Source organism: Euleptes europaea, chromosome 5 (assembly GCF_029931775.1).
Source record: "Euleptes europaea isolate rEulEur1 chromosome 5, rEulEur1.hap1, whole genome shotgun sequence".
NCBI classification, from domain to species: Eukaryota; Metazoa; Chordata; class Lepidosauria; order Squamata; family Sphaerodactylidae; genus Euleptes; species Euleptes europaea.
In genome coordinates this window covers 83,477,169-83,493,587 of record NC_079316.1, presented here as the reverse complement: position 1 = coordinate 83,493,587, position 16,419 = coordinate 83,477,169, and the positions used below count along the sequence as shown (strand labels likewise).

The 16,419-nt window shown below is 43.9% G+C and overlaps 1 protein-coding gene across 1 annotated transcript in view; it reads left to right on the top strand.

The window, feature by feature from the left end:
• Positions 1-3,598: 3,598 nt before the first annotated feature.
• Positions 3,599-16,419, top strand: part of LOC130477344 (lipase member M-like) — a 30,868-nt gene continuing 18,047 nt past the window's right edge. Inside the window, exons 1-3 of the mRNA XM_056849269.1 lie at positions 3,599-3,694; positions 7,620-7,737; positions 12,356-12,554. Coding sequence (XP_056705247.1) covers positions 3,599-3,694; positions 7,620-7,737; positions 12,356-12,554 — 413 coding nt within the window. The remainder of the gene's footprint in view (positions 3,695-7,619; positions 7,738-12,355; positions 12,555-16,419) is intronic.

Below are 16,419 nucleotides of genomic sequence, written 5' to 3'. Positions count from 1 at the left end.
CTTTAAATCCTACCCTTACACTTAGGACTTCAGATTATTCCCTCCTCCATTTTATTCTCACAACAACCCTGTAGTGTAGGTTAGGCTGAGACACAATGATGGCCCAGCACCACCCCATAAATTTATGGCTTGATGGGATTTGGGCCTAGTCTGACACTTTTAACTATCATGCCATGCTGGTTTGATTGACATTATTCCTAACTTAATACAAGGATTCTATTGAAAGTTCCAGACCAATAAGCAGTAATTTTCCATATGAAGACTGAAAATTGGTGCTTTTTTAAAGCTCCCAAACATGGATACCATTAAAAACTCCCTATTTATTTACCGTATATACTCGGGTATAAGCCGACCCGAGTATAAGCCGAGGTGCCTAATTTCACCCCAAAAATGGGAAAAAATTAGGCACCCGTGTATAAGCCAAAAGTGGGAAATGCACCCCCTCCCCCCCGCAGGCTTACCTGACCAGGCTCCAGGCGTGCAGGCAGGCAGTGGCAGTGGCGGCGGCCCCCTCCCTGTGCGCAGGAGGCCCCGCGGGCTGCTCCTGGCCCACAGGGAAGGCGCACGGGCAGGCGGCGGCCCCCTCCCTGCGCGCAGGAGGCCCCGCGGGCTGCTCCCAGGCCACAGGGAAGTTGCGCAGGCAGGCGGCGGTAAGTTCCCCCCTCCTTTCTAAGTACCGTATTGACCAGCATATAAGCCGAGTTGGGCTTTCTCAGCCCTTTTTTTGGGCTGAAAAACACGGCTTATACGCGAGTATATACGGTACCGCTAGGTCTCTGCTGACTATTTTTAATACACACAGCTAATAAAGGATGACTGGCAAGCAGGATGTGAACTGGAACAGGGAACTATTTATTTATTTATTTATTTATTTATTCGCTTATACCCTTCTCTGGGTAACATGGTGCTGGGCAGCTCTCAACATTCAACAAAACAACCTGTAGATAGAGATATAATATACTTGCAAAACATTAAATTACAATCCATAAAACAGCATCCTAGCTCAGGCACCATTATAAAACATGATCATCTGGCATCTGACAACCAACATCCCAGACTGCTGTCAAAAGCAGGGAGCAATGCTAATAGGTGGTAGAAAAATGGCCTTGACTGTCTGCAATGGAACACCTGGTGGAACAACTCCATCTAGAAAGATCCCACAGGGCCTGGGTGTCATCTGGCAGAGAGTTCCACCATCGAAAAAGCTCTTGCCCTCATTGAGGACAGTCAAGCCACCTGTGGGCTAGGCACCACCAGCAGGCTACATGATGAAGAATGAAGAGATGGTCCCATAGATATGAAGATTCTGGATTGTTTTGGCCTTTAAATCTGAGAACCAGCACCTTGAATTTGACTTGGAAATCAATAGGCAACCAGTGCAGTTTCTTAAGTACAAGTTGAATATGGGATGACCATGATGAATTGCTCAACAGCCTAGCAGCTATATTCTGTATAATCTGAAGTTTTTGAAGCAGCCTCAAAGGCAGCCATGCATAGATCGAGTTGCAATAGGCCGACCTGGAGGTGACTGTGGCATGTGTCATTGTGGTCAGGTCCAACTGAGTCAGATGGGGACAGCTGATGAGCCTGGTGGAGTTAGAAAAATGCCAACCTTACCACTAAAGCCACCTGTTTCTCCAGGGTGATAGAGACATCCAGCCAAACCCCCAGGCTCTTCACAGAATCCACTGGTAATAGCTGGACCCTATCAAGAGCTGGGAGTCACAGTCCTTCCAACAACCCAGCACTCCCCAGCCACATAATTTCTGTTTTTGATGGATTTAACTTTAGCCAGCTCTGCCTCAACCATACAACCACAGTATTCAGGCACTAGGAGAGGACCAAGAGATCCATCTCAGGCTTGTTATCCAGCAAGAGGTAGAGCTCAGTGTCTTCAGCATATTGGTGGCACCAACTCCAAACCTCCTGACGAGCTCTTCAAGAGGGCATATACAGATATTAAATAACATCTGGGATAGGATCAATCCCTGAAGAACCCTTACCCTACAACCCAGGGGTTGCCTGATCAATCACTCATCCACAATGGTTACCTTCTGACTAAGTCCCCAGAGGAATGAGGCAAACCACAGAAGGGCCACAAACACCCAGGAAGGCCAGGCGGCTGATGAAAATAGAATGGTCAACTGTATCAAATGCTGCTGACAGATCCAATAAGAACAGTAGTGCTGACTCATCCTTATAACGATGGATCTAGAGGTTGTCCACAAGAGCTACAAGGACTGTGTTGGTAAAGCCTGGCCTGAATGGATTGAGTGCCGATATTTCATACAAAAAGATCTGGAGCTGATCAGTGATGGCTCTCTCAATTACCTTTCCCAGTAAGGGAAGATTTGATACTGGGACATAATTGGCTAGATCCTGTTTACCTAAAGAGGGTTATTCAAAAGAGGCTTAACAGTCTCTTTTAAGGATCTAAGGAAGCAACTCTGAGGGAAAGAGAGATTAATAATCTCCCTCAAGGAGCCTCCTAACACATTCAGGCTTGTGTTCACCACCCAGGATGGGCAAGGATCCAAGGAACTAGATGAATACTAGGAAGTCAGACTGGGTTTGGATGGTGCACATACACAGGTAAGTTAATATTTCTCCCTTTGGAAATCTCTTGTCTTTTTAAAAGTAAGAAATGTGAGTGTGAGTGTGTATACACATACACACACAGCTTTTAAGTGAATGGAGAGTAATGTGTAAAAATGCTAGAAGTTTAACAGTTTCACCATATCCCCTTTCCATTCAAATTATATTGAGGTGGTAAAAAATGTTCCTTGTTTCACGGCTCACAACTGTTTTTGTTTGTGTTACTGGTTTATCTGAAGGTGAAAAAAACTCATGAGAGTGAAAGGAAATTTGTGGTATGCACCATTTCTGGACATAATTGTAGATACTCTCCAAGTGAAATAGGAATAGCTCATATAGTGGAATTTGGGACACAGCTAAACCACTAACCCATAAAATAATAAGAAAATGAATGCAGCCCTCCCTCAGTTGATAAGATAAATGGGTACATTTTGCACACCTTTTTGGTAGAAATAGTAATAACAGCAGCAATAGTTGGACTGTCAGGTACAGGTCTTGAGAGGGTTCCTGTACTTTTAAGAGATGAATAAATTGAAGTTCCCTGTTACTTGGGCAGTAGGAGAAAATCTTCCTTCTATGCAATTTTTAAATGCAGAAGAATTTTTTTGGGGTCTGCATCTGGCACCCTAATTATTAAAGTATATTATAAGCAACAGCATAATATTTGCTATGATGGACACTTTTTGTGATGGCTTTTCTACATTTGACTTCCTCATCTTTTTAGTATTCTGATAGTCCAACTCCAAAGTATTTAATTGAAACCAAGCCTCATTGTTTACACTGAAGCTTAACTGGAAACAGAAACAGGATTATAAATAAACTGCATCAGTTTCACAATTAATTGACATAAATTATTTGGAATAAATAGATCTTTAGAGATAGTTTGCTATTGAATTGTAAACATCCTTAATGCTGCAGTTTCATTCATCAGCTAAATTCCCTGCTACCATGTAAATCTACCATTACTTTTGGAATTACTAATGCTGTTTTACACAGGTCTACGATGTGGCTGGCTGTGGCAGCGATATGCTTAATCCAACAGGCAACACACTCAGAACAATTTGGAACACATTTGAATCCTGTCACATTCATGACAATTGTGAGTAACTTATTCAGGTGCATTTTTATACTAGGTGTGGTGTCTCTGTGATAACACATTGCATAATTTCCTTTTGAACTGGGTTTCAAGAGCAGGTACTTTTGCACCCATAGCTAGAATATCTCTAGTGGGGCATTAAAGGTATACTGCAGGGCGGTCATCATAAGTCAACTTGAAACAACAGCACTGATTAGGGCACTGGAGTAGAAAGTGGGACCTCTGTGTTCAAATTCCCATCTTGACATGCAATACACTGAATGACCATGGACCAAACACCTTCTCTTAGTATGAGCTACTTTATGGGTAGGGCTGCCAGGCCCCTCTTCTCCACCAGCGAGAGGTTTTTGGGACGGAGCCTGAGGAGGGTGGGGTTTGGGGAGGGACTTCAGTGCCATAGAGGCCAATTGCCAAAGTGGCCATTTTCTCCAGGTGAACTGATATGGCATTGAAGTCCCTCCCCTCCCCAAACCCTGCCTTCCTCAGGCTCTGCTCCAGAAACCTCCCGTCAGTGGTGAAGAGGGACCTGGCAACCCTAAACATCAGGGCTTGAAATCTCTTTCGGCAGACTGGCTGCTTCTTCCTGCTGCTTCCCAGTATGTGATCAAACCAGTGCAGTCATCATCAGATGAGGAAGAGGAGGTTAATGCTGCGGAACTCATCACATGCATTGAGGCCCTGGAGCAAGCGACTCAGCGGCAAAGGGTGAATGCTGATATGGTAGCAGGCATGGCCCCGAGGCTACACAGAATGTCCATGTCAGTAGCTGATTTTGTGCCTTCTCAATTGGTAGTCAGGGTGAAGGCCTTGGAAACTGGTGTCATGAAAGCCAAAGTCAGCATGGTGGCAGTTGAAGCACTGGAGGCTGTTGGCTCTTCGTCTGTAGATGGGCAACCAAGGGCTGCTAGTTAGGGTTGCCAGCTCCGGGTTGGGAAATACCTGGAGTTTTTGGGGGCAGAGTAGGGTTGCCAACCTCCAGGAACTGGAAAACAACAAAACAAACCCTATGCTGAAACAAATAGCTGTGCAGGTAAACCAATCAGCACTCAGGCTCAGCAACTATAAAACTAACAGAAAAATGGCTAACAAATTACAAAATACAACACACAGCAGAGCAATATAATAAACAGTCTATTACAACATGTATAGAAACAAATACAGACAACACAGCATAAGGCTCTAACAACAATACTTATATAAACCCCTGGAAAGGAGACAAATGTATCCAAGTCAGGGCAGACTACAGTGGCAGATAACAGAGTTGTTCATAGCTTCCTGTCACACAGGTTCACAAGCTTAGAATCATTCACAGCTTCTTCTCAGTCTAGTTACCAAGCTCAGAATGCTTTCTGTCTCTCAGAGATCCGTGTCAGCTCTTTGTCTCTGCCCACTCTTGGTCTCTTCTTCTGTTCAAGATTAACCCCTTGTCCATCACAGCACTCTTTGGTGGGGGACTTTGTCAAAAGCCTTTTGGAAATCCGAACGAATACTAGGCCTTTATTGGCATTCATTATACAAACACTAGCATCTCTATAAACATGATAAAAACAGTTTAGGACCACCTCCATAAAATTAATACTAAAACAAGTTTAAGTGCATTAGAAGTTACTCACTTCACAGCCCTTTTGGAAATCCAAATACACATTGTCCACAGGCTCATTCCTGTTCACATGCTTATTGACACTTTCAAAAAACTCTAAAAGGTTAATGCGACAGGACTTACCTTTACAGAAGCCATGTTGGGTTTTGCTCAGAAGGGCTTGCCCTTCTATATGCTTGACAATTCTATCTTTAATAATGCTTTCCATCAATTTACCTAGAACAGACATTAAGCTAACTGGCTGGTAATTTCCTGGCTCCCCCCTGGAAACTTTTTTAAAAAATAAATGAGTGTTACATTGGCCATTCTCTAGTCCTCTGGTACAGAGGCTGATCTAAGGGACATGTTACATATCATGGTTAGAAGTTTAGCAATTTCCCATTTGAGTTCTTGAAAAACTCTAGGATGAATACCGTCTGGTCCCTGTGACTTGTTAGTTTGCAGTTTATCTAGATGTTCTGGGACTTCCTGCCTTGTTACCACTATTTGCCCCAGTTCCTCATTCTCCCCTCCCCTCTGTTCAGGAGAAGGAATCTGCCCTAAAATATCAACAATGAAGACATATGAGAAGAATTCATTTAGTTTCTCAGCAATCACCTTATCCTCCCTTATTGTTCCTTTACTCCCATTGTCATCCAATGGTCCAACCATTTCCCTAGCTGGTTTCCTACTCCTAATATACTTAAAGAATCTTTTTTTTTTTTTTTGCATCTCTAATTGTTTGTTTGCATTTCTTTTGTGCAAGTTTGTGTTTGTTTGCCTTGTTTGGGTAAGCCTGCCAGTTTCTGAAGGAAGCCTTTTTTTCTGTAATAGCTTCCTTCACCTTACCTGTTAGCCATGGCAGTGACCATTTGGACTTAATACCACCTTTCCTGACGTGCAGTATATAATCTAGCCGAGCCTCTAGTATTGTGGACTTGAGTAACCCCCAAGCCTTTTCCAGAGATTTAATTCTCCTAACAGTTCTTTTCATCTTTCATTTTCCCAGGTTCCTCATTTTAGAGAAGTTCCCTCTTTTAAAGTCAAAGGTAATTGTGTGAGATTTCCAAGACACTTTCCCAAATATGTATAAAATAAATTTGATGCCATTGTGGTCTATGTTGCCAATTGGCTCAACCACATCCACATCCCTCACTAAGGTGCTGACAACATCATAGAGTATTAAGTCCAGGATCACCTCCCCTCTCGCTGGGTCCATGACCAACTGTTGGAGGGCACAGTCATTAAGGATGTCTAAAATTTTTATCTTTGGCTTGACTGGAGCATGCATTTATCCAGTCAATATGAGGGTAGTTAAAGTCTCTCATTATTACTACTTCATCACCTTTGGATGCTTCCCTGATTTCATTCTCCATCTCTAGATCCCCCTGAGCCTGTAGGGCCCAGAATTGTCACCCACAAGATTCTGTGGATGAGTGTGGCCTTTTTATGGTTTCTAGTTTATTAGACACTATGCCCTCCTTGATGTACATAGAAACACCCCATCCAATGTGCCCTTCCATGTCATTTCTATAGAGTTTGTATCCAGGGATAACCATATCCTACTGGTTCTCTCCCTTACACCAGGTGTCTGTAATGTTCACTATATCTATCTTTTCCCTTAAAACCATGCACTCTAGATCCCCCCATTTTTGCTTGGAGGCTTCTAGCATTAGCACAGAAACACCTCCACACTGTTTCTCTTTTGACTTGCCTGGCATGTGCCCTTGGGCATCCTTAAGTGGCTATACTGCTTTATCATCCCCTTTCATGTCTACCCCATCCCCACGTAGGCATCCCCACGTAGGCAGTCAGAAGCAATTTTCCCTTGGTCCATTTGCAATGAGTCTGCCCAAACCGGATGCTTCTCAGCTCCCAGGTTCAATTTAAAAGCGGCTCTTTCACCTTTTTTATGTTATGCGCCAGCAGTCTGGCTCCATCCTGGTTCACTTGGTTCTCATAAAATGCTGAGGGAGAGGATTGGAGCTGAACATCTAAAGTAATTATAGATGCATGGAGGTTACACTGTAACTAAGCACAATGTGAAAGTCTGTAGGGTGTTTATTGCTGATGTGACTTGGAAGTTAATGGGAGTATGGAACCAACTAAAATTATAATTTCCATTATGTTTGCAGCACCATTGAATTTGTGAACTATGTTAATCTTAAACTGAAGGGGTTTTGATCCTAGAATGATGAGGGCTTAGGGTCAGTCAAGTCCGTTAACGTTATTCTTGGTCCTGTATATTTTGAAATCACAAAATTTCAAATGAACTTGTTTTAGCAACTGCCCAAACAAGATAATAGTACAGATCTCATTTCCCAAACTTTTTTTTTTGTTTCCTTACAGCCTGAAATCATTCAGTCCTGGGGGTATCCCAGTGAACAATATGATGTGCAGACTGATGACGGCTATTTCCTACAACTAAACAGAATTCCATATGGATTACACAATCCTGAAAAGAAAGGTATTTGTTTATTGTAATTCTAGTGTTTCAAATTTGATTGAGGGTACAGCCCCATCAGCTCAAAGTCAGCTTCTGATCTCCCATCCCAAAGTCAGCTTCTGATCTCCCATTCACACTGTGCTCCAGCCTTGCAGAATATTTCTCAGGAGGGGGTCAGAAAACACTTCTCAGCTGATTCCCCAACCAGCTGAGAGTTAGCTTCTGATTCCCCCTCCCCATAAAACATCTCACTATATCCCTACAAGACAGGGACAGAGTAAAGAGCTTTCTGTTCTTGCTGAAGAGGTACAAGGGGGTAATGAACGGGTGAGCAGCCCCATTGATAAATCACATCTCTCATTGCAACTGGCAATCTGAACATAAGCTGGACCAGTGGGTGCTCAAGCATCCCTAGCTATGGCTGCTCACTGGCTATCAGGCATTTCTTTGAGTTTTGTCCATATTACTCCTGAGTAGGTACCCTTCCTGATCTGGTCTAGCAGGATTTCACAAGATACCATTCCATTATGTGGTTGTATATGGAGGTATATCAGTCCTGAAAATTAACCAATAATAAAAAATTATTTCTAGTTTAGAATAGACATTACATTTAAAGGTATTCATATTGTTAATGTTATTGTTATTTTATATTCTACAATTTTCTCCCTGCAAAAGGATCAAGGCAGCATACACCAAAACAATGTTTTCGTTGAACTGTCAAACCATATATTAAAGAAATAAGCCCAGCATTGTAACCGAGTCCATAGTTATTCAGCAAAAAAACTCTCACAGATATCATGGCATTATTTTGTTCTGTAATGAACAGAAGGTAAGGGGATTTCTAACCTCTTGTGGGAGGCAATTCTGGAGCCTAGGGATTCTTACAAAGACAACTAATGAATTGGCTCAACAGATCTCACAGATGTGAATGATGGCATAGACAGCAGGAATTGCCGAGATGACACAGTCAGAATCAGAATCAGATAACCTTTATTGGCATAATGATGACACAGTCATTGCAAGTTCATACAGGGAGAGGCAGTAATTTAAATGTGGAAGTTGTTTTGGTTCCACCCAAAGTCACAATTGGTGATCGAAGAACTTCATCCTTGATTTAAGAGGATGGTGTCTGTGATTACATTTGGGGAGTAGTGTTCTAAATAAGCTAATAATAACAGGACTCTCCACATAAGGCCCTAAATCCCCTCCTTTCAGGTTTCCAAACCCACTTTCCTGGTGGCAGCTGCTGCACTGGAAAGAGGGTCTCCCCCTCTTTCCATCTCCCATCTCCCTCCATTTCATCCTGAATATGGCAGTGGGACCGAGAAATGCCCTGACTTGGATGCCCAGGCTGGCCTGAATGTGTCAGATCTCAAAAGCTAAGCAGGTTTGACCATAGTTGGTATTTGGATGGTAGACCTCCAGGAATACTAGGGTCACTATGCAGAGGAAGGCAATGGCAAACCAACTCTGTTAGTCTCTTGCCTTGAAAACCCTACTGGGTCGCCTAAAGTTGGCTGTGACTTGATGGCACTTTACACACACACCAAGACATCCAGGGAATGTCAGGTGCCCCAGAAAAAAAACCCTACAGATCCCAGAGGAGAAAAGACAAGAGGCTAAAACGCATGGTTGCTTTAGCCTCTTTTATTCCCTGTTTCAGCCAGGATTCAGCCAGGATCAAATGCACATTCGGCGAAATGCATGTGTTCGATCCTGGCTGAATCCTGGCTGAAACAGGGAATAAAGGAGGCTAAAGCGACCGTGCATTTTCTCCCAAGGAGAGACCTCCCTTATTCCCCAGTTGTTCGAGCAGCATGGGGTGGGGAGAGAAATAACTCCCTGAAACAGCAGTTGCCAGGTTAAATGAAGAGGAGTGGGAGAGAGGACTATTTGTAAGGCTTTGAAATCTGAGCCTAAGAACTACTCTCGGGATGATAATGATTGCATTACTTTTTTTAATTTTGCGCTCTCAAGTCACAGCTAACTTATGGTAATCTCACAGGTTTTTCAAGGCAAGAGTCACCCAGAGATGGTTTACCATTGCCTGTTCCCACGTCACAACCCTGGTGTTCCTTGGAGGTTGCCCATTCAAATACTTACCAGGCCCAACCCTGCTTAACTTCTGAGATCTTACGAGGCTAGCCTGGGGCTATCTAGGTCAGGGCTGTTCCTCACATTAAGCAATAATAATGTAATTCACCCAGATTTAGATTCTGAATCCAGGAATTCTGAATTTCAGTAATAACACTAGTCACAGAACATCTCTGCAGGGCATTTTCATGTACAAGGTACGTGAAGAAGTGAGAGCTGTGTTAGAATGTTTTGCTGAGGGAGGAGGTGGGAAGGTATAGTGATATATATAGGTGGGTAGTCATTAGAATTGTAGTTAGAATTGTAATTAGATATTGTAATTAGAATTTAGGTAATTGTAGTGGAGTACCATCTGGTGGTGCCTTAGAGTTCATCAGTCTATGCGGTGGGGAACCAGAGCAATGCTGTGTTAGATCTGGGGTAACCGTCAGCCAGGGGGGTAACAATGGACCAACACCCTATGGGTGGGCCAGCATTGGGTCAGGGATCTCCATGATCTGGGGTTATGGAAGGTATGGCAGTGGAAGGAAATGGCAAATGGGAAGAAGGTTGAGATATGGATATGCTCAGTCTTCTTCCAATCTCCATCCCATCCCGAAATATAATGGTGAGGGAGCAAAGGCAGCTTTGTGCAGGCCCATTGCAAGCATTCATGGGAAACTGAGTTTTCCCACGATTCTTTGGCAAGGAAGCAGCCATTACAGACTATGAAAAGTAAGTACTTTTAAAATTCTCCCAGGGCAGTATTTTTTGCATCAGAGTCACCAAATTCATAGCATAGCTGCAAGGAAATATCCTTGTATGAACCCCAACATTTGGTAAAGTTTGGGTCAGGGGGTCCAATTTTATGGAGTCCCGGTTAACCCCCTCCTCCATAGAAAAGCATTGTAAACTTTACCATGATTTTCTATGGAGGGGGGTTACCCCTTCTGGACCCCATAGAATTGGACCCCCTGGCACAATCTTCACCAAACTTCGGGGTTCATGCAGCTACACTACAAATTTGGTGACTCTATCTCCAAAAATGCCTCTACAGGAGCTTTGAAAAAAAAATCCCCGTAGACTAAAATGGGCCCAATTTTTTTCAGTAAACCAGGAAATAAAGCCAAATACCCCTTTATTTATTTATGGAGGCCCAGATTACACAGACTGCTAGGGCAACATTTTACCAGGTCCAGCAGCTAGCCTCCTAATGGTCTTATACCGATCTAGCCATAGTGATCCATGCGGCGGTCACCTCTAGGCTACACGACTGTAATATGCTCTATGTGGGGCTGCCCTTGAAGTTGATCAGGGAAACTGCAACTAGTCCAGAAGGTGGCTGCATGAGTCCTAACAAGAACATCTTGGACTGCACATATTCAATCGGTGTTTTGCCAGCTGCACTGGCTACAGGTTAAATTCCAGATCAAGTTCAAGGTTGTGGTTTTAACCTTCAAAGTCTAAAATGGTCTGGGACCACTGTATCTTTGGGACTGCCTCTTCCTATATAACCCCTGGAGGGCCCTATGAGAGCCAGCATGGTGTAGTGGTTAAGAGTGGTGGCTTGGAGCAGTGGAGTCTGATCTGGAGAACTGAGTTTGATTCCCCACTCCTCCATATGAGCGGCAGAGGCTAATCTGGTGAACTGGATTGGTTCCACCACTCCTACACATGAAGCCAGTTGGGTGACCCTGGCCAAGTTACAGCTCTGTTGGAGCTCTCTCAGCCTCACCTACCTCACAGGGCGTCTGTTGTGGGGAGTGGAGGGGAAGGTGATTGTAAGCAAGTTTGAGTCTCCCTTAAGTGGTAGAGAAAGTCAGCACATAAAAACCAACTCTCCGTCTTAGTCTTAGTCTTCTTCTTCTTCTATCAGCTAGTAATAATCTACTGGAGATCCCTGGCCTTAAGAGCATACAGCTGTCCTCGATCTGGCAGAACTCTCTATCGAGTGAGACTCAGGCCCTGCAGTATTTAGCTGCTTTCCACAGAGCCTGCAAGACAGAGATATTCCACCAGGCCTATGGTTGAGGACAGCAACGGTATCATCACAGTACTGGCCTCCCCTTCCCCCCTTTCCCTTCTTTTTCTTTCCTTCCCTTCCCCCTTTTTTCCCTTTCCCCTTCCCATTTTTGGGTCTGACATAATCCTATCCTAAACCCTTCCTTCCCCAATATGTCCTGGGTCCATTACCCCCCTCCTTGAGATTGGCAATATGGTCATGGTGCTGTAACAACTAGCCCAAACATATCATCATCGCTCTGTACATAGGAAACTGGGTGCCAACGTTAGAATTTTAGAATTACAGTGTGCTAAAGTTTTACTATGTTTTAGAATGTTTTTTTAAATGTGTTAGATTGTTTTATTTATATCTTAATTATGTTTATGTATATTTAATTGTGTTGGTAGCTACCCTGAGCCTGCCCTAGCTGGGGGAGGGTGGGGTACAAATAAATTATTATTATTATTATTATTATTATTATTATTATTATTATTATTATTATTATTATTATTCTAGAGAGTCTTCTCCTCAGACTGTATCATGCACCCATTCTGTTTCTTCCAGGACATAACCCAGCTGTTCTATTGGTATCTGGTTTGATTACTGACAGTAAATGCTGGATTATGAATACTCCCAACAATAGTGTAGGATTTGCCCTAGCAGATGCTGGCTATGATGTTTGGATGATAAATTGCAGAGGGACCACCTGGTCTAGAAGACACCAGAACTTGACAACTGAACAGGAAGAATTTTGGGATTTCAGGTAAGTTGGGGGAACAGTCTGTAGCTCTGAGGGATAGGAATCTTCTTTCTGAAAGCTATGGCAATCTTACATTGCTTTAATTTATGATGAAAATTCTTTGATCCAGAATGGGCTTTGGGATAAGTATTGTAAATGCTTTCTTTTGACTTCAAATCACTTACATTTCATATCATTTGATGCTCAGTCCAGAATCTTCCACTGTCTTTTGACAAGCAGAGGACAGGGAATGTTACCTATTCCGCTCTTTTACCTCCTTATGGGTGTGTTCTGTCCAATGTTCTATTCCATTTCAATGCTGGTTTCAGTTTCTAAAATTAATTCCAGAACTGGGAATGTGCATAATTTGCTGCAGTTTTCATTTCCCACAGGTCACTTGCGTCTTCACTACTCCTAGTCAAGATGGGTGATCTGCTAGTAGCTGAGAAATTATGCTCCCATTATAGTTGGCTTAAACTGTTCATTTTCTCTCTGCTGGGACCAAGAGCAAATGTTGCCAGTGGGTAAGATGAGGAGGAACATCATTTAGGGCATCCAAGTTGGTCTTAGATTTGGCGAAGAAAAACTCCTAGGAGTTTTAATTTAAAACTTGCTTCAAAAGCCTCAGGAAGAGATAACCTCTTGACTCTACAACCAGCACTTGAGAAAGCCTAACTCTCTCTTTCATCTGTTCCTGCCAGACCTTGATGTGGTGCTGCCAAGCTGGAGTTTCACTGAAGGTCTGTGAGTGAGTTTGTGAGAAGGCGCAGGGTAGGGCTGTCAAAAAAAAAAAAATTCGGTACAGTTCGGATTCGGCCGAATTTGGCCCTTGTGGGTTCGGTATGTGCCGAAGTCCGAACTCCCCCACTTTGGATCCGTTCAATTCGGCGGGAATTCAAAGTTCGGAAAAAAAATTCGGCCGAATAAAGCCATTAAAAACACAACCGCGCCTTTCCGCGGCTCTGGGGGGGGCATTTTTGGGCTTAGAGGTCCCAAACTTTCAGCAGAGCTTCAAAGGACGTATATTGAAAGACTCCCCAAGTTTTGTAAAGATTGGGTCAGGGGGGGCTGAGATATGGGCCCTGAAAGGGGTCCCCCCCACCCTTAATGTGTATCTCTCAGCAGAGCTTGCCGCCCACGCACAAAGCTCCCGGCCCTGACAAACAGCTGATGAGAGCAAGGGCGGGGCAGGTGCTAAGAACTTTGCAAAGCAACACAACTGAAAAGCAACACCTTTGCAAACATGCAAAGGGCGGGGCAGGTGTGATGAATTTTGCAAAACAATACAACTGCAAAGCAACACAAGCACGCAATGCAACACCTTTGCAACAGTGCAAAGCAACACCTGACACCTGGGAGTTTGCATACCATGGAAAGGGACAGAGGCAGCTAGCTATGCATAATGAGCAGGAGGGGGTGGAATTTCTCCTTTTGCATTGGACTTGGGACCAGGCAGATGCATTCTTTAAGTCACCATTTGAAAACCAGTTTTGAGCAAGCATCAAAATAACCTAACTGATCTTATGAATGAGGAAAAACCTGAAGAATAAAAATGAAGCCCCCCCTCAAACCAGGGAGAGAGAGACTGGAGGGGGAACACACACCCCAGGCAGAACCGGCAAAAGCCCCCTTTGGCTTCCCCCCCCCCGCCACCCACAGAAACTGCTCCCTCCCCACACACACACACAGACTCTGCTTTCCCCCCCACACACACACAGAAAAGAAAAAATATAGATTAAAGCTTCCAAAGGGGTCTTACTGTGGCTGTCTTCTGTTCCAGCAGGAGGGGCTGGGAGGCTGGGTAATCCAATATGATTCCATTTGTATCCAATATAAGATCCATATGTATGCATCTCTCGAGGGTGATCCATTCATCCCAATAGGGAAAAGGGGAAAGCCCATATCTCGGGGGGCCCTGACCCAATGTTTACAAAACTTGGGTGGTCTCTTAAAAAGCCTTGACTGAAGCTCCGCTGAAAGTCTGGGGTCGGCACACCCAAAAATGCGCCCCCTGCAGCCACGGAAAGAGAAAAGGGGGGGAGCCGATATTTCAGCCCCCACTGAACCCATCTTTACAAAACTTGGGTGGTCTCTTAAGAGGGATTCTCTGAAGCTATGATAAAAGTTTGGGGGCTGCAGCCCCCAAAAAGCGCCCCCTGCAGCCACGAAAATGGAAAAGGGGGAGAGGAAAAAGGGGTGGAGCCCATATCTCGGGGGGCCCTGACCCAATGTTTACAAAACTTGGGGGGTATCTTAAGAAGCCTTGTCTGATGCTCCGCTGAAAGTTTGGCGTCGGCACACCCAAAAATGCGCCCTCTGCAGCCATGGAAAGAAAAAGGGGGGAGCCCATATCTTGGGACCCCCTGACCCAATCTTTACAAAACTTGGGTGGTCTCTTAAGAAAACCTGTCTGAATATCCCCTGAAAGTTTGGGGTCTGTACCCCAAAAAATGCACCCCCTGCAGCCACGGAAAGGAGCGAATGTGCACAAGCACCCCCTCACACACATATGAGGATTTCCCTCTCTCTCTCTCTTTCCCCGGCCGGCCGCACATCAGCTGATTCCTCCAGTACTCAATCCTGACTGATTGGCCAGAAGAAGACCCAGCTTGGCCACCGATTGGCCGGGGGAGGAGAATGCTGCTTACTGAAGGTTATGCTGCTTACTGACGGCCCCGAATTGGCCGAATTTATTCGTGAACTCCCGAACTCGCTGAATTCGGCCCCCCCGGTTGCCCGCCAGTTTTGAGTTCGGTTCCTCCCGAACTAAAAACCGCCGAATCAAGGGAAATTCGGCTGATTTTCAGTTCGGGCCGAACCGAATTGACAGCCCTAGCGCAGGGAGAGGGCATGTTAGGCTTTTCCAATGGTTTACTGACATTTCTATCTGGAGAATGTGTGAAGCTAGATCCCCCTCTGTCTGACAAGAGAAAGGGCCAGTTTGAACACAGTTTTAGCAGTTTCATAGTGGCAGGATTGGTCTTTGGTAGAGTCATCAGGGACTTGTGAGATGCTTATGAGGAAATTTATTGAAGAGGTGGCTATAAGTTTTATGACTCTGACTGGTACTTTATGACTCTTACTGCTATACTTTGTGCTATTCTTTAATAATAACTGATGAGCCGGAGGTTCCCCAGTTCAAATCTAGGAGCCATGAACTGTTGCAAAGCTGTGGTAAATTATCAACTCCTCCTTCAGGACCTTTTGGACTTGAGTTGGATATTGGGTGCTACTGGACTTTCATACCACCACTCCTTACGCTTTTCTGAAAACTCTGTTACGGCCATGTTTAGCATTACAAAGTTGCCTTAATTCACAGAGTGTTTGTTTAAGATTTGGGCTGTCTGTAAATACCGTACCTGGTATCTATCTTTCACTATCTTTCCTTGTGGATGGATAGTTTTGTGGTAGGGGATAAAGAGGATATTCTGATCTGTGAGGCTTTTGTTAGTACCTACAAGTAGGGTTTTGTGTGGGGTGTTGTACAGGATTTATGGGGCAATTTAGCTCAGCTTTTTTCTTTCTTTTCTTCTTCTTTCTTTTTAGGCTATAATGGATAAGAAATGCCAAAGCACTGGTTATAACCCAGAGACACACTGATTCAAACAAATCAAATTCAGGTCTCTGAATTGTACCATTTCTCATGAAACAATGAACCTGCATATCCCCCTGCCAATTCATTCACCTCATTACAATCCCCATTACAGTCTTGCATTCCATCCACCTCAACTGACCCTGTACTTTGAACAGGCATCAAAGATATCATTTAAATGATAAAAAGAAAGATTCTTGTATAACTTGCAATTTTGAATTACTAGCCCACACAATTTTTTTTTTTGGATGACTGAAAATTTGCAAAATAGTTATGATAAATTAAATATTTTGGCTA